The following is a 23,967-nucleotide window of genomic DNA, read 5'->3' as shown; positions in this document are numbered from 1 at the left end:
CATCCTCCGAAGGGGCGAGGAAACGCTCGCGGGGGATACCAGCCGACATGCATCCCGGCGCCCGCAACCTGTTCGACAGAATGCTGGCCACCAATGATGACGAGACGACCAACAATTTCATCACCGAGAACATCATCTTGGAAGGCGGTGGGGTCGCTACCTTCGCATGCAGTGTGGGTGCGGCTGCCTTCGATCCCGACGAGAGCCAAAGCCAAGACAACCCACCTTTGATCAAGCTAGCATGGATGACCCCTTCATGCAAGACCAGGTTGGCATGGGCAGCGCCTTCCCGCTCGACCATGAATTCCCGGTGAATTACGACCTTGACGAAGAGGATGAAGTGAACATCGACGGGGAGCCTTTTTGAGGACGAGCTCGCCAACCAAGCCGGCACAAACAAGAAGAGCAAAAGCAAGCGGACGAAGGCATACACGCAGCCGGAGGACAAACTCCTTTATGAGTGTTGGATGGACATTGGACAAGACCCCAAGGTCGGCACCGAGCAAAAGGCATCTACCTTTTGGATTCGTGTTCATCGTGAGTACCATGAACGCAAGAAGTCCGCGCCGTACCAAATGGAGAGCAAGCATGGGTGAGTGTCTCTCTCGAAGCGATGGAGGGTGATACAACAAGAGTGCAACAAGTTTTGTGCCACCCTTGAGAGCATCCATGCACGTCCTGTGAGCGGCATCGGCATGAAAGATACGGTATATATGCGCCCTTCTTCGTATATATTTCCCTTGTGCTTGCATGTCCATTTTCCCATATGCTTGCATGCTATTCATTTGTAGGCATTCCAAGCTTCAGAGGCATTCAAGGCGCAACACAAAGGCAAGTCCTTCAACCTCACCCATTTTTGGATGGTCATCAACGGGGAGGAGAAGTTCAAGGTGCAATATGCCGCCGCCAACGCGTGGGGGGTGGGGGGGGGAGGAAGTCGTCGGGAGCATGGGGATGGCGAGAAGCCAGGGCCGCAGAGGAAGACCAACTCCAAGAAGGAGGACAAGCGTGATGCGGCATCGATTGCCTTGCATGCCACTTTGGAGGGCATGATGAGCAAGAAGGACACAAGGGAGGAGAAGCGTCCGGCAGGACAAGGAAGAGCAAATGAACACCTTCATGGAGATCCAAAGGAGGAGGCTTGAGCTCGATGGGGAGAAGCAAGCCAAGATACTCGAGATGGAGGCAGAGAAGCAAGCGAAGATGCTCGAGATCGAGGCCGCCAATGCCAAGACCAAGGCAAAAGAAGTGACGCTCTCTAGCATGATGACAGGGGTGGAGATCATGAAGGTGGACTTGAGCACGGTGTCGCCGAGGAAGTGGCCATGGTTCGAGAAGATGCGGGATGACATGCTCAAGTTCGAAGATGAGTGATCTATGGCAGAGAGCGTCATCCTTTTTTTATGCCGGCAAGTGTACTGGCATGACCACGGCCGAGATGGCGTGGTTGAACTCCCGCCCCTTCTTTGTGTGCTGGCATGTGTGCCGGCTGCTGGCAAGTGCACCAGCATAAATTGTGTGGTGGGTTGTTTGGAGGCTGGCATGGCACCGGCATGAACTCTGAGACGATGGCATGGCCGTTGACATGACCTATAGCCTTTTAAAAATTATGTGCGGACGTGAAATGAATCGGCGAGTTGGAAGTTCGGGGCGAACGATGAGTGGGCGACCGATCTAAATGGACGACAAGCGGATAAAGTGCACGTCGTCGGTGCGTTGGAGTTGCTCTAACTCGTTTCCCATCTGCATTTGAATCTGCATTTCACTAGCGACGGTTCTTCCCGCACCCATTGGAAGAGCGCGTGTGCTCCCGTACGTGCGCGGCCAAATAGGTACAGTCGTCAACGTACGTACGTACGCACCCTGTTGCTGCACGAGGCCGTAGCTGCTGCATCTGCATTTTTGACAACTCTAGGTAGATGATCCATTTCCCCATCAAGCCTCTCGTCCATGTGTGCGTCCCAGATCGTGGCCCTTGGCCTACATGTACCTCCACTCCCGCGCCAACAACCAACCCCGTCGCCATCGCGCGCACTCTCTCCCCCTCTCCTCTCCTCCCCGGTCCAAATATCCATCCCTACATAGAAGCCACGCATCTCGCGCTCCGTTTCCCCATTATAGCAGAGCACTGAACAGGTCGCAGCACCCCCTCCCGAATTCCCTCGCTCACTCACTCCACGCCCGCGCGTTCCTTGGCTGGCCTCGCACGTCGCCGTCCTCCTCGGCGACAGCGGTCCTCGCAGGCGGCGGCAATGGGGAACCCGCCGGAGCTGTACTACCAGCTGCTCAACATCACCAGGGACACGCCCCCGCAGGAGATCAGGGCGGCCTACCGGTGCCTGGTGCGCCAGTGGCACCCCGACAAGCACCCGCCGTCCTCCAAGTCCGAGGCCGAGGACCGGTTCAAGGCCATCACACAGGCGTACGAGGTGCGTTGCGTTGCGTGATCGCCGATCGAGCCGGCGCGCTCCTCCTGTCTCCTGTTTCAAGTTTTTGACGCTTGCATTGCGGGTGGCCGCCGGCCTTCGCTGTCCGCAGGCTCTCCTGGACCAGCAGGAAAACAGGGCGGTGCTCCGGGCGCGCAACGCCGACGAGGGCAGGAGGAGCTGCGCTAGGCCCGAGGAGCGCGTTGGCGGCAGCGCGGCGGCAATGGCGCGGGCTCCCGAGAGGGCAGCGAGGACGACCGCCCCACCGCCGCCGGCGCGGGAGTCCCAGAAGGTGTACAGCTCCACTGACATCGGCGGCGGCGGGCGGCGCGCGTTCGCCGAGTTCTCCAGCTACGTGGTGCGCAAGGCGCCGCCGCTGGAGCGCAAGGTGGAGTGCACCCTGGAGGAGCTCTGCGCCGGGTGCAAGAAGGAGGTCAAGTACACCCGCGACGTCGTCACTAAGAACGGGTAAGCCATCACGCCACGATGACGTGGAACCGTACACAAAAGAAACATCCATATCTTCAGATCTGTCACTCACCTGAGACAACATCATTGCCGTTTATTCACAGTCCCTTATACTACCACTGTATATGATAGTAACAGTATCACACCACAGTATGCATGCTATCAAAGTATTTTCTATAAAAAGTAGGTTTTATTCGCTCAAAATGAAACATTAAAGAGGATACAAACACAATGAACACACACGGGGACTCTGCATAGCTAAGATTAATTTACGACTGTCTTTTCATTTACAAATTCAGTTTATATCTGTGGTTAGACATCCATGTAACATATAAAAGAAAGAGCGTGTCAGGCTATAGATTCAGATGAATGTGCGTGTGCCTACTTGATGATGGGCAAGAATAATCTTGGTACGGTTTAACATGCGGTCTAGACAATGCTTGCTTGAAAGCTCAGGCTAGACAAAACAGAGCTGTTAAGTACTGTGACACCAAATCAGCTTTATTCTCAATTATGTGGTGTACTTTTTAAGAAATATAGGTGTTCATATAGCAATCTGCTCAACCCCCATCAAGGGACACACTACACTGGTAGTCTGGTACAGTTTCAGGCCATGGGCCAGTTTCTCCAGCATGCCACAGGCTGCACTTGATCACTAAAATACATATGCTAGAGATGAAATGTTTAGCCCCCCTATGGTTGTCTGCAAGAGGATTATCCTCACTAACCACTAAGAACTAACTACAATATTATGCCACAATTAATACTGTAGAACAATTGTTCTACGGTCAGGGCTCAAAAAAAAAATTATGCCACAATTCAGTAGAAGATTCTTAGGCAGGCACTCCCTCTGTAAATAAATATATAAGTGTGTTTAGATCACTAAATACTTAAGAGGTAGTACGAGCATACTTGTAATGTGCTACTAAGAACTCATGTTTGGTTGAATACCTCTATTTTGGAGGCTATCACCTGTCGAAATGCGTGGGGTGGTCCTTCGGGGGCAGGGCATTAGGTGGTGTGTAATTCATGTATGCTGCCTGCATGTGAGGGTGCTGGCCTATCTAGCTGGTACCGGAGAGAGACGGTGACTCTATTCGTGCCACCTGATCGCATTTTTTACGCTACTGACCAGTGACCATCGCCTGCATGATTTGGTCCCTGACTGGCAGGCTGATCGCCAAGAAGGAGGTGACGCAGATCATCCGGGTGAAGCCCGGGTGGAAGAAGGGGACCAAGGTGACGTTCGAGGGCATGGGCAACGAGCGCCCCGGCTGCCTCCCCGGCGACGCCGTCTTCACCGTGTCGGCCAGGAGGCACAAGGCGTTCAAGCGGCAGGGCGACGACCTGGTGCTCAAGGCGGAGGTGCCGCTGGTGAGCGCGCTCACCGGCTGGTCCTTCTCGTTCCGGCTGCTCGGCGGCGAGAAGGTCAGCTGGTCGTTCCGCGACGAGGTCATCCGCCCCGGGTACGAGAAGGTGGTGAGGGGGGAGGGCATGCCCGTCGTCGGCGGCAAGAAGGGCGCGCGCGGGGACCTTCGGGTCAAGTTCGACGTGGTGTTCCCCAAGAACCTCACCGGCGAGCAGCGGAGGGGCCTCGTCGAGATCCTGAGGGGCTGCGCCTGAAGCCCTGGACCGAGAGCAGAGCAGCCTGCCGGAGAGTGAAAATTTTGTCGCGCGGTCATGTTAATACACTTTGGGGCAGAACAGAACTGATCGATGATGTCCTTGTACATAGAGATTTTGAATATGAGATGTGAGCGACCCTCTTGGTTTTGCAGATGGAAGGATCGATAATACACACATGGACGGTGGTTGCAACTTGCATGGGCAATGATTTTTGGCATTTTGCTTCTTCATTCACATCGCTTCATTAATTCCTTTTTGAAGCCTAGCTGCGGCCTTTGGGGCGAACAACGGGCCGCGCAAGCAAATGGCTGGGCAGGTATGGTGCTTTTTTGCTGCTAATGAACACCTTCTATCTGTGTGTACCATTTTTGGTACTGCCTGGCTAGAGCAACTCTGAACCATCTCAAAACACTTGACCCCCAAGAATTTCTTGGTATTATAAGCGTGGACTCTAACCCATTCCCAAAACTTAAGTTCCAAAAGGGGTTCTTTTTGCTAAACAATCCTTCTTTTTAATATAAGAGAGTGCCTAGAACTCATCTAGATGAGATGTTTAGTCTCATTCACCTCAATCTCTACTCCTAAAGGGGAAGTTGCTAGTTTCGCCTCACTCCTTCCAACCCCTTGGCAAACCATGTGTTACGCCCGCGAGCATCTTACAGACGATCTTTCGCTCAAGTGCAACCAATTTAGATGTGCCAATTTGACGCGTGCATTAACTCAATCAAATCGGCCATTTCCCAAAACAACTTCATGCATTAACTCATTCAAATCAAATCTTAAGAAAATATCAACTAAATCCAAACTTTTCTTGCCTTCCACTACTCATACCCAAATCAAATTAAATCTTACCAAAACATCAAATAGTCAAAGTTGGCCGGCCCATTTGATGGGCCTGCACGTTTTTATTTTCCGTGTTTTCTATGTTCCATTTTTTGTTTTCTTTTTTCTGTTTCATTTTTTCTATGATCAATATGTTGGTTTGCTCGGCATAGTAACAGAATTGGGACAGACTTGTACGCCAAGGTGAGTTAGTAGGGTCGCCTCCATTCCGATTAAACCACCCCCTTGATATTTTTTAGCCCACCAATTTATTTGAACTGGTTTTTAGCCCACAGATCTATTTATCTCTAATCCTAAAGGGGAGTTGGTAGTCTCGCCTCACTCCCTTTAACCCCTCAACAAACCTTATGCTACGCCCGTGAGCGTCTTACAGACGACTTTTCGCTCAAGCGCAACCAATTTAGGCGGGCCCATTTGACGCTTGCATTAACTCGATAAAATGGGCCCTTTCCCAAAATAACTTGATGCATTAACTCATTCAAATCAAATCTTAAGAAAATATCAACTAAATTCAAACTTTCCTTGGCTTCCACTACTCATACCCAAATCAAATTAAATCTTGCCAAAACATCAATTATAGTCAAAGTTGGCCGGCCCATTTGATGCGTGTGCACGTTTTTATTTTTCGTGTTTTCTATGTTTCATTTTTTGTTTTCTTTTTTTTGTTTCATTTTTTCTATGATCAATAGGTTGGTTTTTGCTCGGCATAGTAACAGAATTGGGACAGACTTGTATGCCAAGGTGAGTTGGTAGGGCCGCCTCCATTCCGATTAAACCACCCCCATTGATTTTTTATCCCACCAATTTATTGAACTGGTTTTTAGCCCACTAATCTATTTATCTCTACTCCTAAAGGGGAGTTGGTAGTCTCACCTCACTCCCTTCAACCCCCTGCAAACCTTATGTTACGCCCACGAGCGTCTTACAGACGACTTTTCGCTCAAGTGCAACCAATTTAGGCGGGCCCATTCGATGCGTGCATTAACTCAATCAAATCGGCTCTTTCCCAAAACAACTTCATGCATTAACTCTTTAAAATCAAATCTTAAGAGAATATCAAATAAATTCAAACTTTCCTTGGCTTCCACTACTCATACACAAATCAAACTAAATCTTACCAAAACATCAGTTATAGTCAAAGTTGGCCGGCCCATTTGACGCGTGTGCATGTTTTTATTTTTCATGTTTTCTATGTTTCATTTTTTTCCTTTTTTCTGAACCATTTTTTCTATGATCAATAGGTTGGTTTTTGCTCGACATAGTAACAGAATTGGGACAGACTGGGGCGTGTTTGGTAGCCTTGTGAGCCGGGCCTGGCTAGCTCAAGCCTGACTAAACGGAGCCTGGGTGAGGAAAACAGGCAAAAAAAATCGACATATGCACATTGTTTGGTTGCTTGCATCTAGGCCTCTCGCATTAAGGGATCAATTTTGGCTTATAGTTTGGTTGCCTACATTGGCTCGGTTCACCCAACTACACGGTGTTTGGTTCCATGCAATAATTGTTGTCTGGTAACCTCTTCGGCGAGGTGGTGAGGTTACCAACACACAGTGGCGTAAAGAAAAAATCATACACACACAACAAAATATAGTTCAAACGCAAAGCAGTACGATAAGAACTAAACCAGCTGGAGCATAGGAAGGGCAGTCCTAGACGTTGAGAGCGAAGGTGTCGTCATGCTTGCCGCACTTGGTCACCACTTCAATGTGTTCGTCGTCGAAGATGAAGACCTTGAGCGTGTCCAGAGTGAGCAGGTTGAACATCGCCATGTAGCCTATCCTGATCTGATGGACGGCGGCGAAGGGGGCCCAACCTTGATCGAGGATCACCATGCCGTCCATCAGGCGTACAATCAACCTCCACGAGCAGTCATGTTGATCCTCAGCTTGAACTCTTGCGGCACCGCCGTAAAGTGTTTGGTGAAGTCCAGAGGCATTGGGATGCACTCAGGATGAGGGGAAAGGATCAACTTACAGGAGTGGGTTGGACTTCCATCCTCTTGGTAGTGGTCATAGTTACGGCGCTTGTCGCTAGGGGCTCCTCTTGCACAACGTCCTCATCTGTGGCCACCTCCTCAGGCGTGGTCGGCACAACCTCATTGCCTTCTCCATGGGGCGGCACCACCTCCTTGCCCTTGTTGCCCATGTCGGTCTGCATTACGAAGAGAGCGCACTATGAAGAGCACACTAAAGTTCCAAGGTTGATAACAATTAAAATCTATCGTCCATGACCCCTTTATTTACCATTGATACGTCCCCAGCGTATCTATAATTTTTTATTGTTCCATACTATTATAGTATCTATCTTGGGTGTTTATTATACAATTATATGCAATTATATATATATATATATATATATATCATTTTTGGGACTAACCTATTAACTTAGTGCCAATTGTCAGTTGTTGTTTTTTGCCTATTTTTTGTTTTCCAGGAAATCAGTACCAAACGAAGTCCAAATGCCACGAAACCTTTTGATGCTTTTTTTCTGGACATAAGAAACACTATAAGCTTCGGGAGGAGACCAAAAGGCAAAGGAGTGGGCCAGGAGCCACCAGGGCACGCCCAAGGGGGTCGGTGATAACCCACAAGTATAGGGGGTCGCAACAGTTTTCAAGTGTAGAGTATTCAACCCAATTTATTGATTCGACACAAGGGGAGTCAAAGAATATTCTCAAGTATTAGCAGTTAAGTTGTCAATTCAACCACACCTGGATAACTTAATATCTGCAGCAAAGTATTTAGTAGCAAAGTAGTATGGAAGTAACGGTAACAGTGGCAAAAGTAATAGTAGTAGTTTTGTAGTAATTGTAACAATGGCAACGGTAAAATAACTAAGCAAAGATCAATATGTGAAAAAGCTCGTGGGCATTGGATCAGTGATGGATAATTATGTCGGATGCAATTCCTCATGCAACAGTTATAACATAGGGTGACACAGAACTAGCTCCAGTTCATCAATGTAATGTAGGCATGTATTCTGAATATAGTCATGCATGCTTATGGAAAAGAACTTGCATGACATCTTTTGTCCTACCCTCCCGTGGCAGCGGGGTCCTATTGGAAACTAAGGGATATTAAGGCCTCCTTTTAATAGAGTACTGGACCAAAGCATTAACACTTAGTGATTACATGAACTCCTCAAACTACGATCATCACCGAGAAATATCCCGATTATTGTCACTTTGGGGTTGCCGGATCATAACACATAGTAGGTGACTATAGACTTGCAAGATAGGATCAAGAACTCACATATATTCATGAAAACATAATAGGATTCAGATCTGAAATCATGGCACTCGGGCCCTAGTGACAAGCATTAAGCATAGCAAAGTCATAGCAACATCAATCTCAGAACATAGTGGATACTAGGGATCATACCCTAACAAAACTAACTCGATTACATGGTAAATCTCATCCAACCCATCACCGTTCAGCAAGCCTATGATGGAATTACTCATGCACGGCGGTGAGCATCATGAAATTGGTGATGGAGGATGGTTGATGATGACGACGGCGACAGATTCCCCTCTCTGGAGCCCCGAACGGACTCCAGATCAGCCCTCCCGAGAGAGATTAGGGCTTGGCGGCGGCTCCGTATCGTAAAATGCGGTGAATCCTTCTCCTTGATTTTTTTCTTCCCGAACGTGAATATATAGAGTTGAAGTTGAGGTCGGTGGAGCATCAGGGGGGCCCATGAGGCAGGGAGGCACGCCCAGGGGGTAGGGCGCGCCCCCACCCTCATGGATAGGGTGTGGGCCCCCTGGCCTTGATTCTTTCGCCAGTATTTTTTATTAATTCCATAAATATTCTCCGTGGAATTTAAGGTCATTCTGAGAACTTTTATTTCTGCACAAAAATAACACCATGGCAATTCTGCTGAAAACAACGTCAGTCAGGGTTAGAGCATCTCCAGCCGCGCCCGCAACAAGGACCCCCAGGCGATTTTTCGGCCGCCGGCACCAAAAAATTGGCCCAGTCGCGCCCCCTGGGGCCCATTTTCGCTGGCTCGGGCCGAAATTGGCGCCGGCGGACCCAACCCGAACCCGGCGCGCTGGGGGGCGCTCGGGAGCACCGGGCGAATATTTTTTGGCGCGAAAGCACCATGGGCCAGCCGCGTCAGCGACTCGACTCTCTTCTCGCCGCCTCGTCGTCCTCATCGCCTCGTTTCCCGCAGCGAATCAATGCCAAAGCTGCGCACGCTGCCGCGATGGTTAGCCTCCATTGATGCCTCACGGGCGGCGCAGTGAAGGCCGGGCGACACGCGTCCCCTCGCCCTGGAGGAGATCGAAGCCCGCAAACGTTGGCGCGAGGATGAGCACGGTGTCGTGATCCTCGACAGCGATGACGACGAGGACGACCTCGGGCCGTCCAACCCGCCGTGCCAACCGGGGGAGGGATGCAGCAGGGATGGCAGCGGCGGAGGCGGCGACGCTGACGACGACGACGGCGGCAGCGACTACACGCGGTTCTACAGCCTCCTCGGCATGTAGAACTGCAAGGGCGGGTGGCGGGCGGCGGGGAGCGGCAAGGCAGACGGCGAGGGGCAGCCCCTATTAGTTTTTTTGTAAAATATGTTTAAATTTGAACGAACTCGCCAATGTTTGCGTTAAATTTGAGACGTGTTTGCACCGTATTCAACTTTTTCAAAAAAAACATGGGCACCGCGGCTGGGGGCATCATGCCCCCAGCGCGTGGGTTAGCGCCGGTGCACCCCCAGGCAGCGATTTTTAGCCCCTCCTAGGGGGCCAACGGCTGGATATGCTCTTAGTTCCATTCAAATCATGCAAGTTAGAGTCCAGAACAAGGGCAAAAGTGTTTGGAAAAGTAGATACGATGGAGACGTATCAGTTGGCGCGCCCTGGTGCCTCGTGGGCCTCTTGTTCTTCCGTTTAACCTAAATCTGACTCTATAAGTTCTCTAAAATCGGTAAACCAATAGAGAGCCACCCAAAATACTTTTTTCGCCGCCGCAAGTTTCTGTTCACGTGAGATCCCATCTGGAGGCCTTTTCCAACACTCTGTGGGCGGGGGAATCAATCATGGAGGGTTTCTACATCAACCTTGTTGCCCCTCCGATGATGTGTGAGTAGTTTACCACAGACCTATAGGCCCATGGCTAGTAGCTAGATGGCTTTTCTTCTCTCTATTTGATCTTCAATACAATGTTCTCCTTGATATTCTTGGAGATCTATTGGATGTAATACTTTTTTGCGTGAGTTTGTTGGGATCCGATGAATTGTGGGTTTATGATCAGATTATCTATGAATATTATTTGAGTCTTCTCTGAAATCTTTTATGCATGTTTCTTCTAGTTTTATATTTCTCTCTGATCTATCCATTTGGCTTGGTCAACTAGATCTCCTTGTATTTACTTTATTTGACATTTGCCTCTCATTTTCATCTCCCCCACTTCTAAAATGCTTTGCAAAAACACAAAAATATTTTCCTTTTTTTGTCTTTTTGCTTGTTTGCTTGCTTGAAGTTATTATCATGTCTGAATTCGTTATTGAAAAAAAGTGAGAACAGTAAAATCCCTATGGTTGAAATTCCCTCAAATTTGGATGCTAAAACTTTTGTCACGGGAAGTGGGAACATCATAGGAAAAGGCATTATTCAGGAATTCTTTAATTGTACGGGAACTTTGGTTTGTGATGATATTCCTATTCTTAAAGGAACAAAATATTATGTCGAAGCTATTTTCGCACTAGTTCTTAAACTTGAGAGAAGATTTATTTGCACTCATCCCACTTTGCAAAGATTGTTTTGTGAGTTGTCGGTTATAAATAATCCTAAGGCTAAAAAGATAGCTACCCTTATCCTCGTGAATGAATCTGATTACATAGTGCAAGAAGCTCGAGAGATGTTTAATTTTTATGGTATGGGTCATGAAAAACCGGTGATAGATGAGATTTTACATAATGATGATTACTTGTTGAGTTATTTACTTCATGATAACCACACTTTTGATGAGAATACCAAAAATGAAGTTCCTTCTTTAAACATAATCCAACAAGTTTTTGATGGAATTAATAAACGGTGCTCTTGGGTCGTAAAAGGGAACCAAGAAGGGTTTGAAGATGGTCATAAATTTTTTGTTGATGATGTGTTCCATGTTGTTTTTGAAAATCCTCTTGATAAAGACACGTCTTTAAATGGAAAAATGAAAGATGACAACAGTTGAAACTATGCATTATGCCTAGCTAGGGGCATAAAATAATAGCGCTCGTTGGGAGGCAACCCAATAATTATCTTATTTTTCTTGTTTCTTTTCCTGTTTTTTTGGTGTGCACACAATTATGCTACTGTTATGGTTGTGTTTTTGTGTTTTAGTTAGTGTTTGTGCCAAGTGAACCCTTTGGGTTGATTTGGATGATAGATGATTTGATTCTGGGAAAAAACAGAAACTTTTTTGCCCAGTTTTGGGATTTTGTAAATTCACGGGAACGTGATTTTAATCTGATTTTTTTACACATGATTGGTATACAAATTTCCCATGTTGTCATAATTGTTCAGAATTTTTGGAGTTACATAAGTATGGTCAATCTTCGAATTACTACAAACTGTTTTGTTTTTGACAGATTATGTTTTTGTTGCACTGTTTGTTTTGATGAATCTATAGATTGTATCGGGGGGTATAAGCCATGGTGAAGTTAGAATACAGTGGGTATTATGCAATAATAAGATAGAATGGGTTTACAATAGTACTTGAAGTTTGTGATTTGGTTGTTATACTAATGGATCTCACGAAGGTTTTTGTTGAGTTTTGTGTGTTGAAGTTCTCAATTTTGAGTGAGATCACGATGGATGAAGGAATAAGGAGTGTCAAGAGCCTAAGCTTGGGGATGCCCGAGGTACCCTAAAGGTAATATTCAAGGTGTTGGGAAACGTAGTAATTTCAAAAAAATTCCTACGCACACGCAAGATCATGGTGATGCATAGCAACGAGAGGGGAGTGTATCTTCATACCCTTGAAGATCGCTAAGCGGAAGCGTTTATCAACGCGGTTGATGTAGTCGTACGTCTTCACGATCCGACCGATCCTAGTACCGGATGCATGGCACCTCCGAGTTCTGCACACGTTCATCTCGATGATGTCCTCGCCTTCTCGATCCAGCAAGATGGGAGAAGTAGTAGATGAGTTCCGGCAGCACGACGGCGTGCTGACGGTGTTGGTGAAGAACAATCTACGCAGGGCTTCGCCTAAGCACTACAGAAACTATGACGGAGGATAAACTAGAGGGGCCGGGGTTGCCGGCACACGGCCTGGTGTTTCTTGATGTGTCCTTGGTGCTAGCCCCGCCCCTCTATTTATATGTTGAGCCTTGGGGTCGAAACTTGTAGTAAAAGCCTCCACAAAGTCGGTTTCACCCGAAAGGCAAGAGTCCTTCTCGGACTCCTGGGCGAGACGCCAGGGTTCCCGGCGTCTGGACCCGGACGCCAGGGACCCTGGCGTCTAGCCCCTGGCCTCCACAAAACTTCCTTTTGCGCTTTCCAAAAACCTTGTGGGCTTTCCCCTTTGGCCCAAATAACATGTTCTCGTACCCAAACATTTTGGGAAACATCCGGAACCCCTTCCGGTGAATTCCGGAACCCTTCCGGAGACCAAACAACATTATTCCATATATTAAACTTCATCTCCGGACCATTCCGGAGTTCCTCGTCATGTCCATGATCTCATTCGGGACTCCGAACAACATTCGGTTACCAACATACATAACTCATATAATACTATATCATAAACGAAAGTTAAGCGTGCGGACCCTACGGGTTCGAGAACTATGTAGACATGACTGAGACATCTCTCTGGTCAATAACCAATAGCGGAACCTAGATGCCCATATTGGCTCCTACATATTCTACGAAGATCTTTATCAGTCAAACCGCATAACAACATACGTTGTTCCCTTTGTCATCGGTATGTTACTTGCCCGAGATTCGATCGTCGTTATCCCAATACCTAGTTCAATCTCGTTACCGGCAAGTCTCTTTACTCGTTACATAATGCATCGTCCCATAACTAACTCATTAGCTACATTGCTTGCAAGGCTTATAGTGATGTGCATTACTGAGAGGGCCCAGAGATACCTCTCTTACAATCGGAGTGACAAATCCTAATCTCTAAATACGTCAACTCAACAAGTACCTTTGGAGACACCTGTAGAGCACCTTTATAATCACCCAATTATGTTGTGATGTTTGGTAGCACACAAAGTGTGCCTCCGGTAAGCGGGAGTTACATAATCTCATAGTCATAGGAACATGTATAAGTCATGAAGAAAGCAATAGCAACATACTAAACGATCAAGTGCTAAGCTAATAGAATGGGTCAAGTTAATCGCATCATTCTCCTAATGATGTGATCCCGTTAATCAAATGACAACTCATGTCTATGGTTAGGAAACTCAACCATCTTTGATTAACGAGCTAGTCAAGTAGAGGCACACTAGTGACACTATGTTTGTCTATGTATTCACACATGTATTATGTTTCCGGTTAATACAATTCTAGCATGAATAATAAACATTTATCATGAAATAAGGAAATAAATAATAACTTTATTATTGCCTCTAGGGCATATTTCCTTCAGTCTCCCACTTGCACTAGAGTCAATAATCTAGTTCACATCACCATGTGATTTAACACCAATATTCACATATGTATGTGATTAATACCCATAGTTCACATCGTTATGTGATCAACACCCAAAAGGTTTACTAGAGTCAATAATCTAGTTCACATCGCTATGTGATTAATACCCAAAGAGTACTAAGGTATGATCATGTTTTGCTCGTGAGAGAAGTTTAGTCAACGGGTCTGTCACATCCAGAGCCGTATGTATTTTGCAAATATTCTATGTCTACAATGCTCTGCACGGAGCTACTCTAGCTAATTGCTCCCACTTTCAATATGTATCCAGATTGAGACTTAGAGTCATATGGATCGGTGTAAAAGCTTGCACCGATGTAACTCTTTACAACGGGCTCTTTTATCACCTCCATAATCGAGAAATATTTCCATAGTCCTCACTAAGGATATTCTTGACCGCTGTCCACTGATATACTCTTAGATCACTTTGGTACCTCCCTGCTAAGCTTATTGCTAAGAATACATCAGGTCTGGTACATAGCATACCATACTTTATAGAACCTATGATTGAGGCATAGGGAATGACTTTTCTTTCTTTTTCTATTTTCTGCCAAGGTCAGGTTTTTGAGTCTTACTCAACTTCACACCTTGCAACACAGGCAAGGACTCATTCTTTTACTGTTCCATTTTGAACTACTTCGAAAACTTATGAAGGTATATACTTATTGAAAAATCTTATCAAGCGTCTTGATCTATCTCTATAGATCTTGATGCTCAATGTGTAAGCAGCTTCACCGAGGTCTTTCATTGAAAAACTTTTATTCAAGTATCCTTTTATGCTATCCAAAAATTCTATATCATTTCCAATCAACAATATGTCGTCCACATATAATATCAGAAATGGTACAGAGCTCCCACTCACTTTCTTGTAAATACAGGCTTCTCCAGAAGTCTGTATGAAACCATATGCTTTGATCAAACTATCAAAGCATTTATTCCAACTCCAAGAGGCTTGCACCAGTCCATAAATGGATCGCTGGAGCTTGCACACTTTGTTAGCACCTTTCGGATCAAAAAAACCTTCTGGTTGCATCATATACAACTCTTCTTCCAGAAATCCATTCAAGAATGCATTTTTGACATCCATTTGCCAAATTTCATAATCATAAAATGCGGCAATTGCTAACATGATTCGGACAGACTTAAGCATCGCTACTGGTGAGAAAGTCTCATCGTAGTCAACCCCTTGAACTTGTCGAAAACCTTTCACAACAAGTTGAGCTTTGTAGATAGTTACATTACCATCCGCGTCAGTCTTCTTCTTGAAGATCCATTTATTCTCGATGGCTTGCCGATCATCGGGCAAGTCAACCTAAGTCCATATTTTGTTCTCATACATGGACCCCATCTCAGATTTCATGGCCTCAAGCCATTTTGCGGAATCTGGGCTCATCATCGCTTCCTCATAGTTCGTAGGTTCGCCATGGTCAAGTAACATGACTTCAAGAATAGGATTACCGTACCACTCTGGTGCGGATCTTACTCTGGTTGACCTACGAGGTTCAGTAGTAACTTGATCTGAAGTTTCATGATCATTATCATTAGCTTCCTCACTGATTAGTGTAGTTGTCACAGGAACCGGTTCTTGTGATGAACTACTTTCCAATAAGGGAGCAGGTAGAATTACCTCATCAAGGTCTACTTTCCTCCCACTCACTTCTTTCGAGAGAAACTCCTTCTCTAGAAAGGGTCCGAATTTAGCAGCAAAAATCTTGCCCTCAGATCTGTGATAGAAGGTGTACCCAATAGTCTCTTTTGGGTATCCTATGAAGACACATTTCTCCGATTTGGGTTCGAGCTTATCTGGTTGAAGTTTCTTCACATAAGCATCGCAGCCCCAAACTTTCAGAAATGACAACTTTGGTTTCTTGCCAAACCACAGTTCATAAGGCGTCGTCTCAATGGATTTTGATGGTGCCCTATTTAACGTGAATGCGCCATCTCTAAAGAATAACCCCAAAATGATAGCGGTAAATTAGTAAGAGACATCATAGATCGCACCATATCTAGTAAAGTACGATTACGACATTCGGACACACCATTTCGTTGTGGTGTTCCGAGTGGCGTGAGTTGCGAAACTATTCCGCATTGCTTCAAATGTAAACCAAACTCGTAAGTCAAATATTCTCCTCCATGATCAGATCGTAGAAATTTTATTTTCTTGTTACGATGATTTTGCACTTCACTCTGAAATTCTTTGAACTTTTCAAATGTTTCAGACTTGTGTTTCATCAAGTAGATATACTCATATCTGCTCAAATCATCTGTGAAGGTGAGAAAATAATGATACCCGCCGCGAGTCTCAATATTAATTGGACCACATACATTAGTATGTATGATTTCCAACAAATCAGTTGCTCGCTCCATAGTTCCAGAGAACGGTGTTTTAGTCATCTTGCCCATGAGGCACGGTTCGCATGTACCAAGTGATTCATAATCAAGTGATTCCAGAAGTCCATCAGTATGGAGTTTCTTCATGCGCTTTACACCAATATGACCCAAACGGCAGTGCCACAAATAAGTTGCACTATCATTATCAACTCTGCATCTTTTGGCTTCAACATTATGTGTATCACTACTATCAAGATTTAATAAAAATAGACCACTCTTCAAGGGTGCATGACCATAAAAGATATTACTCATATAAATAGAACAACCATTATTCTCTGATTTAAATGAATAACCGTCTCGCATCAAACAAGATCCAGATATAATGTTCATGCTCAACGCTGGCACCAAATAACAATTATTCAGGTCTAAAACTAATCCCGATGGTAGATGTAGAGGTAGTGTGCCGACCGCGATCACATCGACTTTGGAACCATTTCCTACGCGCATCGTCACCTCGTCCTTAGCCAATCTTCGCTTAATCCATAGTCCATGTTTCGAGTTGCAAATATTAGCAATAGAACCAATATCAAATACCCAGGTGCTACTGCGAGCATTAGTAAGGTACACATCAGTAACATGTATATCACATATACCTTTGTTCACCTTGCCATCCTTCTTATCCGCCAAATACTTGGGGCAGTTCCGCTTCCAGTGTCCAGTCTGCTTGCATTAGAAGCACTCAGTCTCAGGCTTAGGTCCAGATTTGGGCTTCTTCTCTTGAGCAGCAACTTGCTTGCTGTTCTTCTTGAAGTTCCCCTTCTTCTTCCCTTTACCCTTTTTCTTGAAACTGGTGGTCTTATTGACCATCAACACTTGATGCTCCTTCTTGATTTCTACCTCCGCAGCCTTTAGCATTGCGAAGAGCTCGGGAATAGTCTTGTCCATCCCTTGCATATTATAGTTCATCACGAAGCTATTGTAGCTTGGTGGCAGTGATTGAAGAATTCTGTCAATGACACTATCATCAGGAAGATTAACTCCGAGTTGAATCAAGTGATTATTATACCCAGACATTTTGAGTATATGTTCACTGACAGAACTATTCTCCTCCATCTTACAGCTATAGAACTTATTGGAGACTTCATATCTCTCAATCCGGGCATTTGCTTGAAATATTAACTTCAACTCCTGGAACATCTCATATGCTCCATGACGTTCAAAACGTCGTTGAAGTCCCAGTTCTAAGCCGTGAAGCATGGCACATCGAACTATCGAGTAGTCATCAGCTTTGCTCTACCAGACGTTCTTAATGTCATCAGTTGCATCTGCAGCAGGCCTGGCACCCAGCGGTGCTTCCAGGACGTAATTCCTATGTGCAACAATGAGAATAATCCCCAAGTTACGGACCCAGTCCATGTAATTGCTACCATCATCTTTCAACTTAGCTTTCTCAAGGAATGCATTAAAGTTCAACGGAACAACAACACGAGCCATCTATCTACAACAAACATAGACAAGAAAAATACTATCAGGTACTAAATTCATGATAAATTTAAGTTCAATTAATCATATTACTTAAGAACTCCCACTAAGACATACATCTCTCTAGTCATCTAAGTGATCACGTGATCCAAATCAACTAAACCATGTCCGATCATCACGTGAGATGGAGTAGTTTTCAATGGTGAACATAACAATGTTGATCATATCTATTATATGATTCACGTTCGACCTTTCGGTCTCCGTGTTCCGAGGCCATATCTGTATATGCTAGGCTCGTCAAGTTTAACCTGAGTATTCCGCGTGTGCAACTGTTTTGCACCCGTTGTATTTGAACGTAGAGCCTATCACACCCGATCATCACGTGGTATCTCAGCATGAAGAACTTCCGCAATGGTGCATACTCAGGGAGAACACTTCTTCATAATTAGTGAGAGATCATCTTAAAATGCTACCGTCAATCAAAGCAAGATAAGATGCATAAAGGATAAACATCACATGCAATCAATATAAGTGATATGATATGGACATCATCATCTTGTGCTTGTGATCTCCATCTCCGAAGCACCATCGTGATCACCATTGTCACCGGCGCGACACCTTGATCTCCATTGTAGCATCGTTGTCGTTTACGCCATCTATTGCTTCTACAACTATTGCTACCGCTTAGTGATAAAGTAAAGCAATTACAGGGCGTTTGCATTTCATACAATAAAGCGACAACCATATGGCTCCTGCCAGTTGCCGATAACTTCGGTTACAAAACGTGATCATCTCATACAATAAAATATAGCATCACGTCTTGACCATATCACATCACAACATGCCCTGCAAAAACAAGTTAGACGTCCTCTACTTTGTTGTTGCAAATTTTACGTGGCTGCTATGGGCTGAGCAAGAACCGTTCTTACCTATGCATCAAAACCACAATGATAATTCGTCAAGTTAGTGTTGTTTTAACCTTCTCTAGGACCGGGTGTAGCCACACTCGGTTCAACTAAAGTTGGAGAAACTGACACCCGCCAGCCACCTGTGTGCAAAGCACGTCGGTAGAACCAGTCTCGCATAAGCGTACATGTAATGTCGGTCTGGGCCGCTTCATCCAACAAAACCGCTGAACCAAAGTATGACATGCTGGTAAGCAGTATGACTTGTATCGCCCACAACTCACTTGTGTTCTACTCATGCATATAACAGCTACGCATAAAACCTAGGCTCGGATGCCACTGTTCGGGAACGTAGTAATTTCAAAAAAATTCCTACGCACACGCAAGATCATGGTGATGCATAGGAATGAGAGGGGAGTGTATCTTCATACCCTTGAAGATCGCTAAGCGGAAGCGTTTATCAACGTGGTTCATGTAGTCGTACGTCTTCATGATCCGACGATCCAAGTACCGAACGCACGGCACCTCCGAGTTCTGCACACGTTCAGCTCAATGACGTCCTCTCCTTCTCGATCCAGCAAGATGGGCGACGTAGTAGATGAGTTCCGACAGCACGAAGGCGTGGTGACGGTGTTGGTGAAGAACAATCTCCGCAGGGCTTCGCCTAAGCACTACGGAAACTATGACGGAGGATAAACTAGAGGGTACGGGGTTGCCGGCACACGGCTTGGTGTTTCTTGATGTGTCCTTGGTGCTAGCCCTGCCCCTCTATTTATATGTTGAGCCTTGGGGTCGAAACTTGGAGTAGAAGCCTCCACAAAGTCGGTTTCACCCGAAAGGCAAGAGTCCTTCTCGGACTCCAGGGCCAGATGCCAGGGTTCCCGGCGTCTGGACCCAGACACCAGGGACCCTGGCGTCTGGCCCCTGGACTCCGCAAAACTTCCTTTTGCGCTTTCTAAAAACCTTGTGGGCTTTCCCCTTTGGCCCAAATAACGTGCTCTTGTACCCAAACATTTCGGGAAACATCCGAAACCCCTTCCGATGAATTCCGGAACCCTTCCGGAGACCAAACAACATTATTCCATATATTAAACTTCATCTTCGGACCATTCCGGAGTTCCTCGTCATGTCCGTGATCTCATTCGGGACTCCGAACAACATTCGGTTACCAACATACATAACTCATATAATACTATATCGTCAACGAACGTTAAGCGTGCGGACCCGAGAACTATGTAGACATGACTGAGACAACTCTCTGGTCAATAACGAATAGCGGAACCTGGATGCCCATATTGGCTCCTACATATTCTACGAAGATGTTTATCGGTAAGACCGCATAACAACATACGTTGTTCCCGTTGTCATCGGTATGTTACTTGCCCGAGATTCGATCGTCGGTATCCCAATACCTAGTTCAATCTCGTTACCGGCAAGTCTCTTTACTTATTACGTAATGCATCATCTCGTAACTAACTCATTACCTACATTGCTTGCAAGTCTTATAGTGATGTGCATTACCGAGAGGGCCCAGAGATACCTCTCCAACAATCGGAGTGACAAATCCTAATCTCGAAATACGTTAACTCAACAAGTACCTTTGGAGACACCTGTAGAGCACCTTTATAATCACCCAGTTACGTTGTGACGTTTGGTAGCACACAAAGTGTTCCTCTGGTAAGCGGCAGTTACATAATCTCATAGTCATAGGAACATGTATAAGTCATGAAGAAAGCAATAGCAACATACTAAACGATCAAGTGCTAAGCTAACAGAATGGGTCAAGTCAATCGCATCATTCTCCTAATGATGTGATCCCGTTAATCAAATGACAACTCATGTCTATGGTTAGGAAAATTAACCATCTTTGATTAACGAGCTAGTCAAGTAGAGGCACACTAGTGACACAATGTTTGTCTATGTATTCACACATGTATTATGTTTCCGGTTAATACAATTCTAGCATGAATAATAAACATTTATCATAAAATAAGGAAATAAATAATAACTTTATTATTGCCTCTAGGGCATATTTCCTTCACAAGGACTCCCAAGCATCTAAACATGGGGATGCCCTGGAAGGCATCTCCTCTTTCTTCTACCAACTATCGGTGAGCTATATTTTTATTCGTCACATGATATGAGTTTTGCTTGGAGTATCGTATATTATATGCGTCTTTGATTTGTTTGCTTTTTAGTTTGCCACAATAATCTTTGTGGACACACCTTTTTTACACACCTTTTTTAGAGGGACACATATTATTCGTGATTTGTTAGAATACTCTATGTGATTCACTTATATCATTTGAGCTAGGCAGTTGCTCTAATACTTCACTTATATCTTTTAGAGCACGATGGTGGTTATATTTTAAAGAAATAGTTGCACTCTCATGCTTCACTTATATCCTTTTGAGAGTTGATAATAGTAATCACAATTTGCACAAGTTATATATGAATTTGGTCCTAATATGATAGGTATTCAAGAGGGATATAATAAAAAAATCATGTAGATCACTGAATATGATAAGTTTGATTCCTTACAATAGTTTTGCGAAATAAAGGTGGTAATATGTGGGTTATGCTAGTGAGTAATTGTGTTTTAGTAAACATATTGGTGTTAAGGTTTCTGATTCCCGAAGCATGCATGTATAGTCTTTCATTATGCTAAGAAGTTGGAGCATGATTTATTATTGATTGTCTTCCTTATGAGTGGCCGTCGGGGACGAGTGATGGTCTTTTCCTACCAATCTATCCCCCTAGGGGCATGCGTAGTAATACTTTGCTTCAAGCGATAATAAACTTTTGCAATAAGTATATGAGTTCTTTATAACTGATGTGAGTCCATGGATTATACGCACTCTCCCCATTCCGCAATTTGCTAGCCTCTTCAATGTCGTGCATTGCCCTTTCTCACCTTGAGATGTGGTGTAAACTTTGTCGGTGCATCCAAACCCCGTGATATGATATGCCCTATCACACATAAGCCTCATTATATCTTCCTCAAAACAACCACCATACCTACCTATTATGGCATTTCCATAGTCATTCCGAGATATATTGACATACAACTTCCATCATTCTGTTTTTATGACACACATCATCATTGTCATATTGATTTGCATGATCATATAGCTGACATAGTATTTGTGGCTCAGCCACCATTCATCATCTTTATACACGTTACGCTAGAGAATTGCACATCCTGGTACACCGCCAAAGGCATTCATATTCATATTTTTTTCTAGTATCGACTTGTAAGTAAATAGAAGTGTGATGATAATATTCATTATTAAAGCATTGTCCCAAGTGAGGAAAAAAGAGGCCGAAAAGTGGCCAAGAAAAAAGAGGCGAACAAGAGCCGAACAAAAAAATGAGAGAAAAAGAGAGAAGGGGCAATGTTACTATCCTTTTCCACACTTTTTCTTCAAAGTAGCACCATGATTTTCATATAGAGAGTCTCCTATGCCTTCATTTTCATATAACTACTAGGAATTTTTCATTATATAACTTGGGTTGTATATTCCAATGATGGGCTTCCTCAAATGCCCGAAGTCTTCATGAGCAAGCAAGTTGGATGCACACCCACTTAGTTTTCTTTTTGAGCTTTCATACACTTATAGCTCTTAGTGCATCTGTTGCATGGCAATTCCTACTCCTTGCACTGAATCAACCGATGGCATCTCCATAGCCCGTTGATTAACCTCGTCGATGTGAGACTTTCTCCTTTTTTTTATTCTCCATATCAACCCTTATCATCATACTCTATTCCACCCATAGTGCTATATCCATGGCTTGCGCTCATGTAACGTGTGAGGGTTTATAAATCTGAAGCACGTTAAAAAGTATGAACCAATTGCTCAGCTTGTCATCGGGGTTGTGCATGATAAATACTTTGTGTTAATAAGAAGGAGCATGACAAGGCTATATGATTTTGTAGGGATAAGGTTCTTTCGCATTGATATTTTGAAAGACATGATTGTTTGTTGGTATGCCTTATTATTGTTGTTGTTATGTCAAATTATAGACTATTGCTTTGAATCATTTAAGATCTTAATATTCATGCCACAAAACAGGGATTACATGATGAACATGTTAGGTAACATTCCACATCAAAACTTCTATTTTTATCATTTACGTATCTATAATTTTTGATTGTTCCATGCTATTATAGTATCAATCTTGGATGTTTATTACAAAATTATATATCATTATTTGGGACTAACCTGTTAACTTAGTGCCAAGTGCCACTTACTGTTTTTTTGCCTCTTTTTGGTTTTCCAGGAAATCGGTACCAAACAAAGTGCAAATGCGATGAAACTTTTTGATGATTTTTTGGACATAAGAGACACTAGAAGCTTCGGGAGGAGACTAGAAGGCGAAGGAGTGGACCACGAGCCACCAGGGCACGCCCAAGGGGGTCGACGTGCCCTGGTGCCTTATGGGCCCCTCGTTCATATGTTTGACCTAATTCCGACTCTATAATTCTCTAAAATTGGGAAACTAACAGAGAGCCACCCAAAATACCTTTTCAGCCGCTGCAAGTTTCTGTTCTCGCGAGCTCCCATTTGGAGGCCTTTTCTGGTACTCTGCCGGAGGGGGAATCGATCAAGGAGGGCTTCTATAGCAGCATTGCTGCCCCTCCAATGATGTGTGAGTAGTTTACCACAGACCTACGGGTCCATAGTTAGTAGCTAGATGGCTTCTTCTCTCTCTTTGATCTTCAATACAATGTTCTCCTTGGTATTCTTAGAGATCTATTGGATGTAATCCTTTTTTGTGGTGTGTTTGTTAGGATCCAATGAATTGTGGGTTTATGATCAGATTATCTATGAATATTGTTTGAGTCTTCTCTGAACTCTTTTATGCATGATTATTATAGCTTTGTATTTCTCTCTGATCTATCTGTTTGGCTTGGACAACTATATTGATTTGTCTTGCAATGGGATAGGTGCTTTGTGATGGGTTCGATCTTGCGGTGCTCAATCCCAGTGACAAAAGGGGACATGACTCGTATTTGTATTGTTGCCATTAAGGATAAAACGATGTGGTTTATGCATACTGATTGACTTTGCTTTGTCTACATCATGTCATCTTGCTTAAGGCGTTACCCCGTTCTTTATGAACTTAATACTCTAGATGCATGCTGGATAGCGGTTGATGTGTGGAGTAATGGTAGTAGATACAAGCAGGAGTCGGTCTACTTGTCTCAGACGTGATGCCTATATACATGATCATTGCC

General features: G+C 44.6%; 1 protein-coding gene across 1 annotated transcript; it reads left to right on the top strand.

Annotated features, from left to right (window-relative positions):
- Positions 1-2,027: 2,027 nt before the first annotated feature.
- On the top strand, positions 2,028-4,715 carry LOC123134284 (dnaJ protein homolog 1). The gene is made up of 3 exons (XM_044553557.1): positions 2,028-2,429; positions 2,539-2,894; positions 4,067-4,715. Exons 1-3 carry the CDS (start codon positions 2,253-2,255, stop codon positions 4,515-4,517), a joined length of 984 nt encoding a protein of 327 aa, XP_044409492.1. The 5' UTR covers positions 2,028-2,252; the 3' UTR covers positions 4,518-4,715.
- The last annotated feature ends 19,252 nt before the right edge of the window (positions 4,716-23,967 follow it).

The sequence above is a fragment of the Triticum aestivum genome, chromosome 1B (assembly GCF_018294505.1).
Source record: "Triticum aestivum cultivar Chinese Spring chromosome 1B, IWGSC CS RefSeq v2.1, whole genome shotgun sequence".
Classification (NCBI taxonomy): Eukaryota; Viridiplantae; Streptophyta; class Magnoliopsida; order Poales; family Poaceae; genus Triticum; species Triticum aestivum.
This window is presented reverse-complemented; position numbering and strand designations above follow the sequence as displayed.